Here is a 16,935-nt window from a genome sequence, read left to right as displayed (position 1 = left end):
ATACCCTGCACATCACAATTTAGCCAAAGTCAGTGAAAAATAAGCTCAAATAAAATTTTCGCCCTGGACCCTCTGGAAGGGTCAGGGGCGAAATCTCCATTCTAAGCCAAATCGCTCAATTTTCAAGTTTGAAACCATCTCACCAGGCAAAGTTAGATCATTTTCTAGGCTAGGAACAGGATTATAAGTCTACTCAAAGCAAGAAATAGTATTTAGGATGAAATTCGCTCTAGACCCTTTGGAAGGGTCAGGAGTGAAAATCCTCTTTCAGGCAACATCTTGCTCTCCAAAATCGATCAAATCCCTCTCTAGGCAAGAACACATAAATTCATCTTCAAACATGTCAAAACTTAGCCAAAATTGTGAAGGAAATCCAGTTTACAAAGATTTTCGCTCTGGACCCTTTGGAAGGGTCAGGAGCGAAAATCAAGCTTTGAGCTTAATTCTTGACCTTTTAAACTCCAAATTTCCCTAAGAGGTAAGCAAAGACCTTCCTTCATGCATCCCCATCAAAATCCTGTCTTTCATCAAGCGAAAATGAGAGTTTTTCAAAATTTTGCTCTAGACCCTCTGGAAGGGTCAGGAGCGAAAATTAGGTTTCCAGGCTAGATATTACCTTGATTCACTTCATTCTCCCTTTAACTTAACCAGATCAACTCCCTTTCTTCACTGACTATGCTTAGCTGACTCAGACTCAGAAACAAATAGGACCTTACCAAGAAAGACCTTCCTTCAATCCTAACCTGACATGAGACCTATTCACCCTGCCCCTGACCTAACCAACTTGACTCCCTTGAAAGGCATGTTTCATTCTGGCGATCTTGAAGTCTCAGGCAAATGACTAACAACCCCAAAATTTGGCTAGACTTAGCTTGAAAGAAACCCTAAAACGAGCTTCCAAGGTTTAGCCCTAATCTAGCCAGCCCAGGTAGACCACTCACTCACTCAAAACCCTAAAAGCAGAGAGAAAACAAGCAAAGAGAAAACAAAACCAAAGGCAAGAAGAGGGGGTCCCCATTCTAATGGGGCGATGTGTGAAATGGTCACAATAGGTGGTAGAACCAGTCAGCAACAACACCTTGGAGAGTTTCAATAAACAATCTAACTAAAACATCTTCATGTTCAACCCCAAGCACACCACATGCAATATAGAAGGCAGCAATGTGCTCATTTGGATGTTGTCTTCCATCTCCAAAGAAATTGGGAAAGTTCTTCCTCGAACCATCAGGAAGAGCATGTAAAGGTGGAGTCAGATTCAACGGACCAAAAGCATTCCCCCAAGGACCTTGAGCAGCCATTTATATGTCCTTGGTGAAAGCTTGAGAAACTACAAGAAAAGAAATTACAATGAATAGGATACCGGTATATTTCAACCAAAAGCATGAGGCCTTTGGATGCGTATTGTATCCCCAGCAGAGTTGCCAAAAACTGTTAGTTGAAAATTTTGTACACGTGGGAAGATGTGCAAAGTTGTGGTTTCAGCCACAGTGTGAGTATAAAACTCTCCTAATTTAGGGAAGGCTCCCCCTCTACTACTACTAACACTAATATAATTTGGGTGAGATAACATCTTATTCTCTTTCTTCAGAACAAATGATATTCTTTCTCTTATTTCAGAAAAGAAGTTACGGCAACAACGGTAAATACATAAATGAAACTTTTTGTGGGATTTTTAGAACATAAAGGGAAGCAAAGTTTCCATGAAAGCACAAAGACTTCCGTCACTTCCCCGGGACGGGAAAATAGAAATGAAAGCACAAAGTCTTCAGCACTTCTACTGTCCTGTCAATGATGAATAATGCCGATGGATGGCATAAGTGTGCTTTGTAATAGAATTAAGTTGTTGTCACCTAGTAATTGATGGCTTCAACTTAATGGGTTCTGTATTATTCTTGTTCTTGAATCTCGATCCATTACCAATGAAAGATTACATTATGTAACACTATATTGCCTCTGATTACATCATTTAAACTAGGTCAAGGCACCCTTCCACAAACTGGGAATTATTCATTGAATTAAGATTATGATTTAGTTTTGTTTGACACTAGTGCCTAACTATACCATAGATTTCAATGAGAAGACTGTGTTATGAGATACCCGTGGCTTGTCTGTCAGACTTCTTCTGAGAATGATTTGGGAAGCATGTAACCATCTTAGTCACCAGCTAACCCTTTTGTTTTGAAATATTGTGTCAAAGATTCTAATTTAATTAATAATGCTTAACAAAGTTAATACTAGAGACACACCAGAATATATAATTAGCTGTGGCTTAGATGTAGGTTCATCTGGATTTGACTGTGTAATTGAATTTGTGTCTGACATTTTGGATCTTGCTTCTGGACCTATCATAAAGAACAAAGATTGAAGTCAGTTAACAATTTTATGAATTGCGGCTTGTTAGAGTTTTTCTTGTTGCAATGCATGAAATAACTGTCAGTTATATTTGACAAGAAACAACATCCTTGTATGAAGACCTTGATTCAAAAATATAGAATATAAATAAGCAGCATTATTTTGACAATATTTCATGTTAAGAAGCCACCTTGAAAATGTTGTCCATAGGCTAGTGGTGTAATGGTAAAATGGTGCATTTGTAAAGGGGTTTACCAGTTCAAATCCCTACATTCCATAAAGCAATCCACAACTCAGCTGACATGTGCATGTAATAACACATCTAGGCCTATTCATCCCTTGAAATGGTTTGTGTCTGTCGATGTTCCCAATTAACACATAAATAAGACACCTTGAAAATTTTAAAATATACTGGTAATGTATATCGACCAACCTATAAGATCACATTCCCTTAAGTATGCATCCAAGTTCAGAAAGAATGTCCAATAAATACGCATTTCAATAACTACAAGCATTCAATATTTTTATAAGAACTGCTTGTTTTGTTAGATGGTACGTTCTTGTCCCTAAAGTGCAGTTGTTCCTACATCACTGAATTTTTTAATTAGAGAAAAACTAATTATCTAAAAAACACCGATAAGAAAAATGAAAAGTGCGCTTCTTTGATATTCAAGATGCCACCATGGCAAGCAGTTGAACACAGGAGAAAGGAAAATTCAATCATAAATTAGAGAGAAGTTCCATTTACCGTCCACTTCTTTCAATTCCCCATTCTTCTGATACTATTACCTGTGTCCAAAACAAATATACTTCTTATCAGGATGCAATCGAAATCTCCATTAAAACTGTAAAATTCTCGAATTATCATGTACCTGTACATTTCGTATGTATTGGCGGTTCCATAGAGGCTCAAAGACAAGATTAGAGAAGCGTAAAACTGTAAGATTCTCAATGAGATCCTTTCCAAGACGGTGGTCTATCCTGCAATAAATGCATTGATTGAACAAATTCTGCTTTCATGTACAATGTCCAGTTATCTCATAAATCTTGCTTAGCTCAGTAGAGAAATATATTCTTGAATATCACTTCTATAATACTAGCATATTGCTCCATGGATATCCATATTCTTTTTGTGAACCCATTAATACTATGTTTTAAATGTATATTGTGCATTGTTTGGATTATCTAAAACTTCATCTATTACGTCGGTTGAGGAACACCAACCTGTAAATTTGCTCCTCATAAAATTTAGAAAGCAATCCCCGTGTCAACTTGGCTGATGATTCTGTGTCGAAGCCAAAAGGCTTCTCAATAATTATACGATTCCAACCCCTTTTGCTTTGAGCCTTATCTGCTATGCATGTTGCGACGTCAAGAAGGGCTCCTTGTGGTACAGACAGGTAAAATATTCGATTTGCTCTTCCATCAGCCTGGAAAGTGAAGAAACAAATGGTCCTTTCTAAATTCATGGGCAGCATATGAAACAGGTACACAATTAAAATGTAGCAATAAACAAAAACGTAAAATAGACTCCAACATCTTAAGAGACATGCATGGAAAAGAAGCGGAGCAGTCTTCTACATGTAGGCAAAACGTGGGAGCCAAGCAACAGAAGAGCGTAATGTATAAAAGAATGAATAGCAGATAGCCTACATTACCACATTTAATAGATGATAGAAAACCAATATGCATCCTCGTAAATTTATGCGATTACCTCCAGCTTCTGCATTTGAGAATCGAGGGTTGTCATTCCTTCACAGTTATCATAGCCTCCAAACTGATAGTATGTCTTCTTGAGAAAAGCATCCACCTTTTCATCACAATTTTCCCTGTAAATTTTTATGGTGGAAATCAATCGGTTTGCTTGAACTGTGAAATTCATATTCTATAAAAGATATTCCTGGTCAAAATGGAACTTTTACTAGACAGATCCCAAATTAACGGAGAACTAGGTGACCCTCCCTTTAAAATAGATTAATTATGAGGTTCTGTTACAGTATCTGTCACATTAAGAGCAAGTACAAAGAAACCTGTAAATTAGTATGTCTATTGTGCCTTAGACATAGGACTAAATACCATGAATAATGTCACAGAGCAAACCGCTCCACAGCCCAATTTAAGATGGATCATCTCTAAATATGATAAGGCTCCCAAGCAATCAAGTTTGGATACAACAACAAATAATGGATGCATTCGAAGTTAACGATTAGTACCACAACTGTTCGACATGTAATTTATATGCACATAGAATTACACTCTACAATTCTTGAATGCCCAGTCTATCAGCAAACATGTAATCTTCATGGAGCAGGTGTTAAAGGCTCAAATTTGTGCTTATTAGGAAGACCATCAGACCTGAAAGGGAAGCAATACGATCATCATTCTGAAAGAAAACCAATTTAACTGTAAACAGCAAAGAAGAGTACAATCAGAAACATATAGGAGACGAAGCATAGACTAATAAATCATTGCTGAAAGATTCTTTGGATAACAACACCTTCCCAAATGCAAGAGTAAAAAATGTGAGAGTGAAATTGCATGAGAACTGAACTCCTCCCAACCTGATACAAACATTCTCGGCTGGTAAATTTTCACTTGAATGAGGTAACCAAAACAAACTCTAGGAGCTCAGTCAAAATATAGTGCAAATTTCAATAAATAAACTTTAGGATTAAATTGTCAATTTGGCCAGCTCTCACTGTTCCTCCAGGAAGTCTGACAAATAGGATCTAGTCAACTATGAAGTTTAGCTGAAGCAAGAGCTACATCAATTGTGTTCAGAATTCTTGGAATCTCAGAACGGTAGGGTATCTCACTTAATCTTACTGTGATGCCTATAATTTGTCAAATCATGGTGCTTCACCATAATTTCTTGGCAAAATAACAGACATATATCCATATGTATACCTTTGAGGCAAGGTGTAATAACCCCATAAGAAGTATAAAGGCATAAAGGCCAACGGCAACTAATCGTGCATTCAGGCAGTCATTTAAATCTGAGTTAGGGCCAATCCATAATTTGTTTTTGGTACTAATTAATTAATAAATTATATATATATATATATATATATATATATATATATATATATATATATATATATATATATATATATATAAGTTTAAGGAATGACAGTGATTGTATTCCATAAAGCCGAGAGGCAATAGTTAATGATAAGGAGCATAACTAATTACCCTTAAGAGGCAGCGATAGAGAAAAAGAAGAGCAGCGACTACATTAGAAATTAATTTATGCAATGATAGGTACGCCTGCTGGGATTTATAGTAAATCACGGCAAGGTAAAATTACGGGAGTCGCAGCATATATCTGAAGACCAAGTTAATATTTATGTGGTCAAATAAAGGGACGTAGGGAGCTTATTATCTAAGGAAATAATATTGCTTGATATTTATGATCGCCATTCCCTTGGTAAGGAGGAAACAACTTTGACGTGAGGATAAGCTGCCCCTCATCGATTTGAAATGTGAATTATTAGAGAAACACATCATGGTGACCGACTAAGGTGGTTGGTATTAAAATGATGCGATTTGTTTGCAAGTCTATTCTTGTTTAATATACAAACAAATGGAAGAAGACCGATTCATAAAGTGCAGAGATTAGCAGCCACTACAGATTAATAATGAAAAGGTGTGAATCAATGAGAAGGTGCGAATCAGAATCTGATTAGTTTGTGTTAAACAAAAGTGGTAAATCGAGTTTAAGAAGAGGCTGACTTGTTCTATGGAGCGATCTCTATTCAGACCAACATAATATCAGTAATATGGCTGCTCTTAGCCCTAATCTGTTGTCGCACTTCATGGCCTTGTTGTACTCGTTTTCTTTTTATTCATCTCTTTGGATTGTGGCACCGTCTCTTGTGGTCTGGAATCTCTGGCTAGAAAGGAATTCTAGGATTTTCAAACATAAATCTGCTACACTTGATGAAGTTCTTGGCAAGGTTCAATCCTCCATTTGTGAGGTGGTGCTTTCTTACATCCATAAAAATTTAGATCACCTGAGGTCTTTTTCTCACTAGGATAATTGGGTCACTTGGAAATGGGGCTCTCTTCGTCTAATACCCTCTCATGGAGCTATATCAGCTGGCTTATCTTCTCTTGTTAAGCGTAGGATGGCCAAATGGAGTCCTCCCCCCTAGTTTTCCTTCAAGCTCAATTTTGATGGGGCTTCTAAGGGAAATCCGGGAAGGTCTGGTATTGGAGTGGTCATTATTGATCATTCTTCTAAGATTATCAAAGTTGTGAGAAAATATATTGGTCAGGGTTCTAATAATGTAGCCGAATTTCAGGCATTATCCTTTGGTCTTGATCTCGCTATCTCTTTGAATATTAAAGACATTGTTATTGAAAGAGACTCAATGTTGGTTTTTTAGGCAGTTGTTGCCAAAAAATGTATCTCTTGGCATTTACAATATTTGTTAGAGCGCATTCTTGTGCAATTGGAGTGTTTTTCCACCTTCTCTATCTCTCATTGTTATAGGGAGATCAATGTCATTGCAGATTTCTTGGCCAATAGGGCTATTGCTGAGGGTGCCGACTTCTTAGAGGTTCTTTCTTCGGACATTCCAGCCTCTTGCATTAGGCTTCTCTCTTAGCGGGAATTGGGTCTTACCTGGAAGCCTTCCTCATTTTCTATGCTGGATGTGGTTTTCTTCCGCAAGTATCAGCAGTGAGGGTGTTGCTTGCCTTATGACAATATCTTTGTTGTTGGTATTTTCGGTAAGAATTTCCTCATGGAGGCTGGAGGATGTTGTGGCTTCTCTTGCTAGTGTTCTATCTTTCATCTTTCTATAGATTTGTGTTGTAGTCTTCTTCCTTCTCCCTACTGGGTGGTTTTTCTTTCGCATATGGCTACAGGGAGGATGTTGTCCTGCCTTATGGCAACATCTTTGATGTGGGTATATTCGGTAGTATCTCCTCATTGAGCATGGAGGATGAAGTGACTACTTTTGCTTGGCTGGTACCTTATGTTTTTGCATTTGTTTTGTGCCTCGGGCTTATTTACTGTTTGGTGATTGGGGGTAATTCTGCTATGTCCAAAGTAGGTTCTGATTGATTGTTTATGGTTTGGGCCTGGGTTCTATATGTTGTTGTTTTATGCTTAGGAGTGGTGGGTGACTCGGACTCATATGATGGTGTGTCTTAGATTCTCTGAGGCATTGTGTCTGGTAATAATGGCTTCTATGGTGTTCAATTTTTTGCATTATTTGGCAATCATTAACTTAGGTGTTGTGGTGTGGGCATGGTGGTTGTTCGGCGGGGGTTTGGGTCATGAGTGAGGAATGGATGCACTGGCCTCATCATTTCATAGTCACCCGATGTTGTGTTTGTTCATATTCTTTTGTGAGCTGCTCATTTCATGATTGAGGGTGATGTGCGAGGAGGTTGTGTATCTTCTACATGATTATGCTTCATCATTGGTTGTTCATCATCCGCTGAGCTCCTGCATTTTCTGCTCATTTTCTTGTGAGCTGCCTTTTCATGATTCGGAGGGCTAATCATGTTTTCGATGTCTCTTCTATTTATATTTACGGAGGCTTGTAGTCCTGGTATTCATTCTTTCTTTAGCATTAGTTTTTACTAACACAAAATGCTCTGTTTTCTTTAGAGAGTAGTTGTTAAAATTGGTGGTTGGTGGATGTTTTTGAGGAACTGGAAATTGCAGATAGCTTGGTGTTTCAGATGGTTTCTCATCCTGCTGCTATTTCTTTGGTTGTTTCTTTGGCTTACCTTATGGCTCGGTCTTATTTTGCTTCCTCAGGGTCTTCAACATCCCTCTCTTCTTCTTATCTGGATTGTCATATGTTTGCTCACCATTTTTGTGCTGGCAGGTTCACTTATCATAGGTTCTTTTCTGGTTGTGAGTTTTATTCTAATCAGAGGACTGGAAACATGTGTTACTTAGACAGGATGGTCCTGGGTTGAAGGCACTGGTTATATTTTGATACGTTCTCTTCTATATGCTGGTTAAGGCAGCTTCCTTTATATCTAATGCAGATGGCTATGTAATTGGGAGGGTTTTTGGGGAGCCTATGGGCATTTGTAATGGGTAGATAGGCCTATGTTTTCTTGAGCAATACTGAAGGGTTTTCTTATTGATTCTTTCCCTTCAATGCTCTTTGAACCAGACGCATGTTAAAAACAAAATTTTTACTATAGTTTCAGTGGTTTCATCCACTTTTATCAAAAAATACAAAAAACAGATTAGTTATTCAATAGGGTGTGGTTACCTTAGAGGAACCAAATACTAAGAGGTGCGATTCTTCCTAAGATATTAAAAGGGCACCAAGAACCATTCCAATGATCATTGTCGGATTTCTTCTTATATCTCTATTTCTATCTATAATTGAATCTGCTCAATTGACCATCTGCCTTTGGCGTTAAATCAGGTTGCATACTTGAAGTGAGAAATCAGGAACAGCACCAATATATATTTGTATATTTCTAAAGATCAATGTGATGTCCTCATCTTTTCCCTAATAATGCAATAGCAATAGATTACATAAGAGGTCAAGGTTGGCAAACCTTTAGCACCTCTAGTTAGTTAGGAGAGAGTTAATAGCAAATTTTACATAACAAATAAGAGTTCAAGTAGTTAGTTTGCATGAAGAATTAATAAAGCATCAAGTGTATCAAGGAAAATCGCGAAGTCTTATAAATAAGACGATTTTCCTAGTTGGCATTAAGAGGCTCGACCGGATGAGATATGAGGAGTCAAGATCCGGGATGTCAAGATCGAGAAAGAAGTATGGTGCTTAATATTGATCATTATGATGTATCCATCATCACCACAAAAAAATTGATCCAATAGGTTTGGTATCGATGTAGTAATGAACAACAAAACATATGATCACAATCAGCAATAAATGATCTAATTTGATGTTGACATCATTATGCATCCATCATCACCACAAAAATATCGATCCAATAGACTTGGTATTGATGTAGTAATGAACATCAAAACATATGATTGCAATCAGCAATAAATGATCCCTTAGAGATAATCATTAGTATCGACATAATGATTAGATAAGCATCTGTCTACTTGAGATCATCACTACCGATCATATATAAAGACAAGATATTATGCCTTGATCGATCAAAGCAAGACATAATACTGATGCATAAAAGATAAGGAATATTAGAGAATAAAGACTAATAGATAATGATTAGTCTAAAGATAATATACTGATCTGAGATTACAATTGATAACAGTGATTAACATTCATGATAAGCATTAATAATATGTGAGAATTCAAATGAAGATAAATAAGAAGATTCAACATTTTACAAGTAGTCTCAAAATTAAAATATTGATTTCATATTAGTTAAGATGGAGGCTTTCTTATTGAAGCCTTTGATCTAAATGAGAAGTTGTCTAGAGAGAATAAAGAGAATGGAGTCTTACTGGTCCAAAATAATAATGGAGTAAAACTTAAGAACAAGAAAGAACTGTTATCACTTAAGCCCGCACCCTTGCTAAAGCTGTGAACTTAAGTTGCCTATTGAAACATGGGAACACTTCAAGGTTGTGGGTAACCTAAAAATGAAGTGAACCTCCAAAGCAAGCTGGTTCTTTCTAACTGGCATTCACCTAAACCTAATGACTTTGCTGAAAAAAGGGAAGAAGGAGAACATAAAAATGAAACTACTATCTAACAGGTGATACACCAAAAATGAATATCAGAAAACTTGGACAAACTGATTAACACATGAAATAACTAGTAATAAGAAGGAAACCTTGCACAAATCAGAAAGTTCATAACCTTTTCATCATCAATTCATAAGAAGGCTGTAAAAATTATAATCTCAGCAGGAGAAAAGATGTTTTTCTCACAAACTAAGGTTACTCTTACAACTAGCACAACCTATGACTTGCAACTGATTAGAAAATATTCTTGCATAAAGGTGCTAACAGCAATACAATCACAAGGACAAAAGACATCACTTGAAAATGCATTAGGACTAAGCACACCAAAACAAGAAAATCTAAGAAGGCAAAATATATATTACTGTCAAAAGGTGTTACAAAGCTCATCAAAAATCTTCTGAAAAACTGGTTACAAACTCCTTCCTTTCTGCAGAGAGAACTAAAAAATTACAGTGTGCTAGAAGCAAAAGGTAAGAACCCTTGAAATAATGAAGTCCTGCTCCATATATGCTTTTCAAAAAGCAGATAATGAATACAATAATTCACCTCCTCTTGAGTGAGCAGAAACAAAAAACCCACTTTAAAAGACCTGAAACAGATCTGAAAGGGAGAAACCTAGGCTAAAAGTCAAGCCAACCCATACTGCAACCATAAAAGCTCTTAAAAGCACCATAAATGGCCCCAAAATATCACTGACAGGCCTGCAAGCCTTCATTAATGCAAAAAATATCTCCCTTTTGACTTCTCAAAATGCAAATAAAATCTCATAAAGTGATTTATAAAACATCATTTTAATAAGCTTTTACATTATTTTTTATCTTTAACATTTAAGACAAAACTTTAATAAAAATAATAAAGTTATTTATTAAAGTGATAAATAAATCACTTAACTAAAACAAGTAATTTTAATATTTTTATTAAAAAAATAATAAAATAAAATAAAAGCAAGACATTAATATAATAAGAAATATATTTAATAAAATGATTTAATAATTTCATTTTACTAAATAAATTTATTATTTCATTAATTTCTTGTGTTTATAACTTTGTTATCTATACTTATTAAATGATTTGTATGTTACCACTTAATAAATATATATATTACATGACTCCAAATTATTAAGTGATAAAATACAAATCACTTGATAAATATAGAGCATCGACATAGGGATGCAAAATAAAACATTGACTCCCCTTTGGAAAATCACGTGGAGATATAGAAAGAGAAATAAAAAATAAAACAAAGGCAAAAGAAATGGCAATGTAATGAGCGATGTATATAGGGTAATTAGAACCCTAAAGTCTTCATTTCATCTCTATTTCTTTGCATTATGTATTTTTCTCTCTGCTGCCGTGAAGCTCTACTTGGGCGCTGCCATGGGGGTAGGGTTTGAAGGTCGGAACTGCAACTTGGATGATTCTGGGTGCGATTTTTCCATGAGACTCTTTGTGTGAAATGCATTTGGGAGCCTCCAATGTCGAATTTAAAACTTCGACCTCCACATTTGATTCGAAGATGGTCTCAGGCCTTCAAGGCCACGACTAACTGCTTGTTCACCTTTCACGATTTTATTGAGTGTTGGGCGTGATTTTTCTGATATGTTGGGTGCTGCCATGAGGGTCATGCCACATTCTGAGGGTTTTTCGAAATTGTAGAAACGATTTGCAGATTCCAGTTGCATATTTTGCCTTAATTTTGAAAGTCGATTCTATCAAAAAGAATTTCCTTTCTGAAAGTTATTTCTGAAAATATTTTGACTGTTATGGCTGAAAGATATTTCGATTTTCTACAAAAATATTTGCTCCTTTCTGAAAAAAAATTAATCTTTTTGAAAACCCCCAATTGGAACCATATAAAAGAACCTGCATGCCATAATTGTGCAGTCATATTCTGGCAAATTTGTTATGAGTTTAAAGTTGAAACCTTGCACTTTCTTTTTTCTTCTTAGAAAAGCTCAGAACCATGAATGAAAAAGATATATTTCCTGTAGCTGTATTTGGTTTTCATTTGCATACTGCTGCTTAAGAAAAAAACGTGAAATTCTACTGCTCTTTGGTGACAAATTTACTGCATTTATATGGATGCATATTTGCTATTGTATACCGCTTGCAAATCGTCGGTTTTTCTTCTTTATCTGTATACTGCTATTGATAATCCTCAGCATGGATCTGTCTTTAGATCAACCTGTGCTCATACCCACCAATGGATGCTTCCATATTTTACTTTATATAAAAAACTAGAGCAACATGTAGCGTCTGTTGATTATTAGATGAGGGTACCATTGTTTGCATTGCAACCTGAAAAGGATGCATTTTCCTCATGAAAATCATTTACTGGAGGTGAAGGGCTTCTTAATTGCAGCCTATTAATCTACATTTCATACTCAAATTATAAAGAGCTATCCACAATTCTCTCTTCCAACTGGCTCACTGCATTGTGTTTTCCTTCTAGCTCTTTCTTTAAAGCTAAACAATCAACTTCAGGCTTTGCAAGCTCCTCCCTTTGAAGCTCGACTTTTTCATGTAATTCATCCGAATCTGCAAGCTTTATTTCAAGACTGTGTGCATACTAAACTGTTATATTTGCTTGTGTATTCTTCATTTCTATGTCCTCCTACAAATGTCCTAAGCATTCTGAAAATTTCTTTAGTTCCAGCTCTAATTTTTCTGAAAATTTCATGAGCTTTAGTCAATTCATCCACCTTGGTTTCAGCATCCTTGAGGGTTAACGACTCTTGAACTGTTCCATCAACAATGATGTTTGTAATTTATAATGTCTCCCTTTCATCTCTCAGCTCTCTATATGTAACTTCTAGATGTAAAAGTCCCTCAATGTAAGAGCCATTGTAGAAAGACACATTGCTTTCACTTCTAGCATAATGCTTCTAGTTTTTAAAAATACAAAACCACTCATATTGCTGCTCATACCTATTTTGATTCTTGTCTGCATCATTTTCTGAGATATGACTGCGTGCCTTTGTTGAATTTATATGAGCTGGGCTCAACCCTTGTGGGAGCCTCATTTACCCCCACTCATTTGTGAAGTTTATGACCAGCAAGCTACCTTTTCCTAGTCCTGCACATGAAGCAAACATGTTAGAAATAATATGCATATGCATGATGATTTCCTTCTGATATGATATTTGATTTTCTTGAGATCTTCCGTGATGCTGACTATATGCACCTGATGCATGTAGGGAGTATATATACATGCATGCGTTAGTATACATGTTAGGAATGTAATCAGCCATTGCTTAGAACGAAAACTCATTGCATATTTAACTCTTTTGCAGATACGAGAAGGAAGGCAGATGTAGACAAGGACGAAGGAGCATGACGAAGGCAACATCAAGGCTACTCCAACCGTTCCAGTCATTCAGGCAATGACTGGTTCCACTCTCAACATGCTCTCTTTATTTTGTACTCATGTATACATGTCTATGTATTTCCTTCTTGCACCTGATGCGTGTAGCTAGTCTCACGGCTCTTTGTGTGAGACGCATGCTTGAATATCAGTAAAATACTTCCTTTTTTAGATGAGATGTCTCTGTCTTTTTCTGTTACGAACTATAAGTATTGAAATTTAATCTTTAGTTCGTTCTTCCTTAGCGTAGTTGGAATGCAATATAGCAGAAGTAATATGTACTTGTTCCATTTTGCAAAAAACAAGCATATCTCAAAATATTTTTCAAATAGAAGTGAAAAATAGGTAACAAGAACATGTGGATAAAATAAAATAAAAGAAAATACCAAGTGAATGAATACATGTAAGAGTGTCTAAACACCAATAAAGAAATTAAAAGATATGTGAAAGGTTAAGGAAACCATGTGGACAAACCAACTCAAGTGAAGGAGATGACAATATGTTAGAGAATTCAACCTCACTTGTGATGGTAAGGAATAAATATATTTGAAAGCAGAAATAAAATGGTAAAAACACTTTGGTAGCTCAACTGAAACTAGCTCACATCATCTTAAGTGTGAGAATAAAAGGTCAACACCTCCTAAGAAGGTTGGACAAATAAAATAATGACATTTTTCTACTTTGAAAGTAAAGATAGAATGGCATTAAATTATGAAGAATCTATCTTACAAAGATATCCAAATTAAAAAAAACCAATATCTTGAAAGTTTGACTCCTAACTAATCTATTAAAAAAAAAATTAATATAACAACAATTTTTTTAACCCAGATTTATAATAAAAGATTCAAGATTAAAAAAAGATGAATATCACTCAAACATAATTAAAACATCTTTGAAAAAATATTTATATGTAAACAAACTCTTCGATCCTAGATACTAATTGATCTCCTCCTGAATATTATTATAAAGCTTTGTTTCGTTATTTCATTTACTAATACACTATTTAAATACTCAAAGTGGGATATTTCTTTCCTTGCCAATGATTGGCAATTATTTCAACCATGTTTGTAATTGCCAACCCTAAAAATACCACCCCAAAACTCTTAATAAATGCACCAAAATTATTACATGCGTTATATCATTCAAGTAGTTGGGTTTTCGTTCTACCGTTATATGAATCAAGTCGTTTAGATCAGCAATGCATATTGTGTAAGGAATTGGTGCTTGAAGCTAATTCCTTCCTTTCATTTTATACACATAGGCTACTTTTGTGACAAATTTGTTATGGTTAGGGTGATGAACAACAAAAGAGGAAGCCATTAACAAACTTTATGGAAATTATCAATGAGGTGCTACTATCGAAAGAAAAAGAAAGTTTTAAGGAATGACTATGTATACAATCTACAAATTAACACACATCATGTCACAATTCTAAAATAGGAAAGTACATGATACAAAAATGTCTTTATATAGGCTACAAGATTAAATGTAAACCTCATTAATATTTTTTGAAATTTGTATTTGTTAATAGAATATTTTACAACCATCTCCAGAGACCTATTTTAAATTCACACACTTAACACTTTGTCATTAATGTGATTATATATTCAACTAACAAATGCATCAATAAGAATACAGACTAAATTTAAAGGATTCAATTAATTAATAAAAAAACAATTAATCATCTAATAAATTATTATTCAATCAATTGGTCCAAATCAATTAATCACCACTACTTTAATAAAAATTTATAGCACCAACAAAATTCAAAAACTTCATAGTACAAAAAGGAAAAAGAAAACTCATATTCAGGAAAGATAGAACGTACTGGTGATCTACTCTACACGTCAAATTCCTCATGATTATAGATCGTAAATCTTCATTTGTAAGACTTCTTCTTGAATAACCAAATATACTAACATTCTGCAACAAACAACATATCATCACATTGTCAAATCAAAATCTTTCTCTAACACATAAGTCTTAGATTATCAATATGATACTATATTGTGCTTTGATGTCAGTTTTTAATAATTTAAAAAGTATAAAAAAATTTAATAAATTTTCTAAAATTTGAAAATATTTGTATGCATTAGAAATGCTAGTAGATATCTAAAACATGTTTTTTAATGAATTTAGACAAAAAAAAAATTATAAAGTGATCCTAAAATGTTGTGCACAAGTTAAAACAATAAAAAAGTAGAATATATTATGTTTTACCTTTTCACAATTATTTCACATATCAATTGAGTAGTAATAATATTTCAATATTGTAAACATCATTTTGAAAAATATGTTTCATTTTTAGCATTATTAATATAAAAAATATTATAGAGGACTTTTTTGGGTGGTTTTTATATCAAATATAGATTCTTTTTCTGATTCAATACATGAATACGAGTCTAAATTGATATCTCTTCAGCTTAGAGTCAAGGATTAAGGGATATCCATTTTGTCAAAGTCACCTGAGGTACAACCTTGACTTCAACCTTTATTTATCGTACCTCCAAGAGATTTGAATTTTGGTAGATGGCATAATGTCCTTGAAAATATTATTATTTTATTTTTACTTTCACAATAATCGAACATACAACCTTAATACCTTTGGATCACCAAGACCTTGATTTGATTAAGTTAGAGAATATGATTAAAGGGAGCTAAGCTGATATTACAAAAAAAAAATTGTTGGTGGCAAGCTAGACAACTCAATATAACAACTATTACAAAAACACTTAATGAAATATTTGATCTAGTGGCAAGCCTTCCAAATTATTAGCAAATTGGATAGTAAAAATAAGTCCAAATGGTTCTAACAGCAAACCTTCTCAAGCAAATTACAAATAGTGAATCTAGTGGAAAATAGACTAAATTATTGTTAGAAATAGTGGTGTTAGAAAATAAATGATTTTCTAATGTTGTGACAACATAATATTTAAATCATCAACAATTTCTAATATTATTTTGATAAATTGCATTGAAATAACAATGAAGATATTATTCTAATAATAAATTTAAATATTAATTGCCACCTAAAGAAATATTATGTCAAATTGCAGGATTAAAATCAAACCAAAAAATACAAATTATGCTAAATGATATAGCTGCCTTAATATATGTACAAAAGGCAGAACCAATATTAAATAAGCACCTTTTAAGACTGCACAAGCTTCTTTGTATTTGTACAAAAGCATCGATTGAATGAATGAATTAAATATCTTAATATCATCCATGAGGCTAAAGCAACCGATGGGACTCAAGAACAACACAGTCCCCTAGAAATAGGGCACCAAAGCCTTATGCATTTTTTTCCTCCTCTTTAGATCTAATCTTTGGCAATGGGGTTTGATCAATATGTTTGAATTTTTCCCAATATTGCCTCCTCAAACAAGGTGCTTAAATTGTCAATTAATGTTATTGTGACCTCACAAAGGAATCACACACCTCATAGATAAGTATGGCAGCCTAATTTCCTTCAGTTAGTTTTGGCCAGGTTATAACAGTAGAATCCCTTTGTAATAGAAATAAATCTTAGGATGTTATGACAATACAATTA

General features: G+C 34.6%; 1 protein-coding gene across 1 annotated transcript in view; it reads right to left on the bottom strand.

The window, feature by feature from the left end:
* LOC131045329 (inactive glucose-6-phosphate 1-dehydrogenase 4, chloroplastic) overlaps positions 1-15,311 on the bottom strand; it is a 56,502-nt gene extending 41,191 nt beyond the window's left edge. Inside the window, exons 1-5 of the mRNA XM_057978904.2 lie at positions 15,211-15,311; positions 4,067-4,181; positions 3,577-3,782; positions 3,225-3,333; positions 3,101-3,141 (exon numbers count right to left, since the gene is read on the bottom strand). Of these exons, the coding sequence (XP_057834887.2) occupies positions 3,101-3,141; positions 3,225-3,333; positions 3,577-3,782; positions 4,067-4,181; positions 15,211-15,242 (503 nt within the window). The 5' untranslated portion in view covers positions 15,243-15,311. The remainder of the gene's footprint in view (positions 1-3,100; positions 3,142-3,224; positions 3,334-3,576; positions 3,783-4,066; positions 4,182-15,210) is intronic.
* Between the last annotated feature and the right edge of the window lie 1,624 nt (positions 15,312-16,935).

This window comes from Cryptomeria japonica, chromosome 8, assembly GCF_030272615.1.
Source record: "Cryptomeria japonica chromosome 8, Sugi_1.0, whole genome shotgun sequence".
NCBI lineage: Eukaryota > Viridiplantae > Streptophyta > Pinopsida > Cupressales > Cupressaceae > Cryptomeria > Cryptomeria japonica.
The sequence above is the reverse complement of the archived record's forward strand: the minus strand, read 5'-3'. Positions and strand labels throughout refer to the sequence as shown.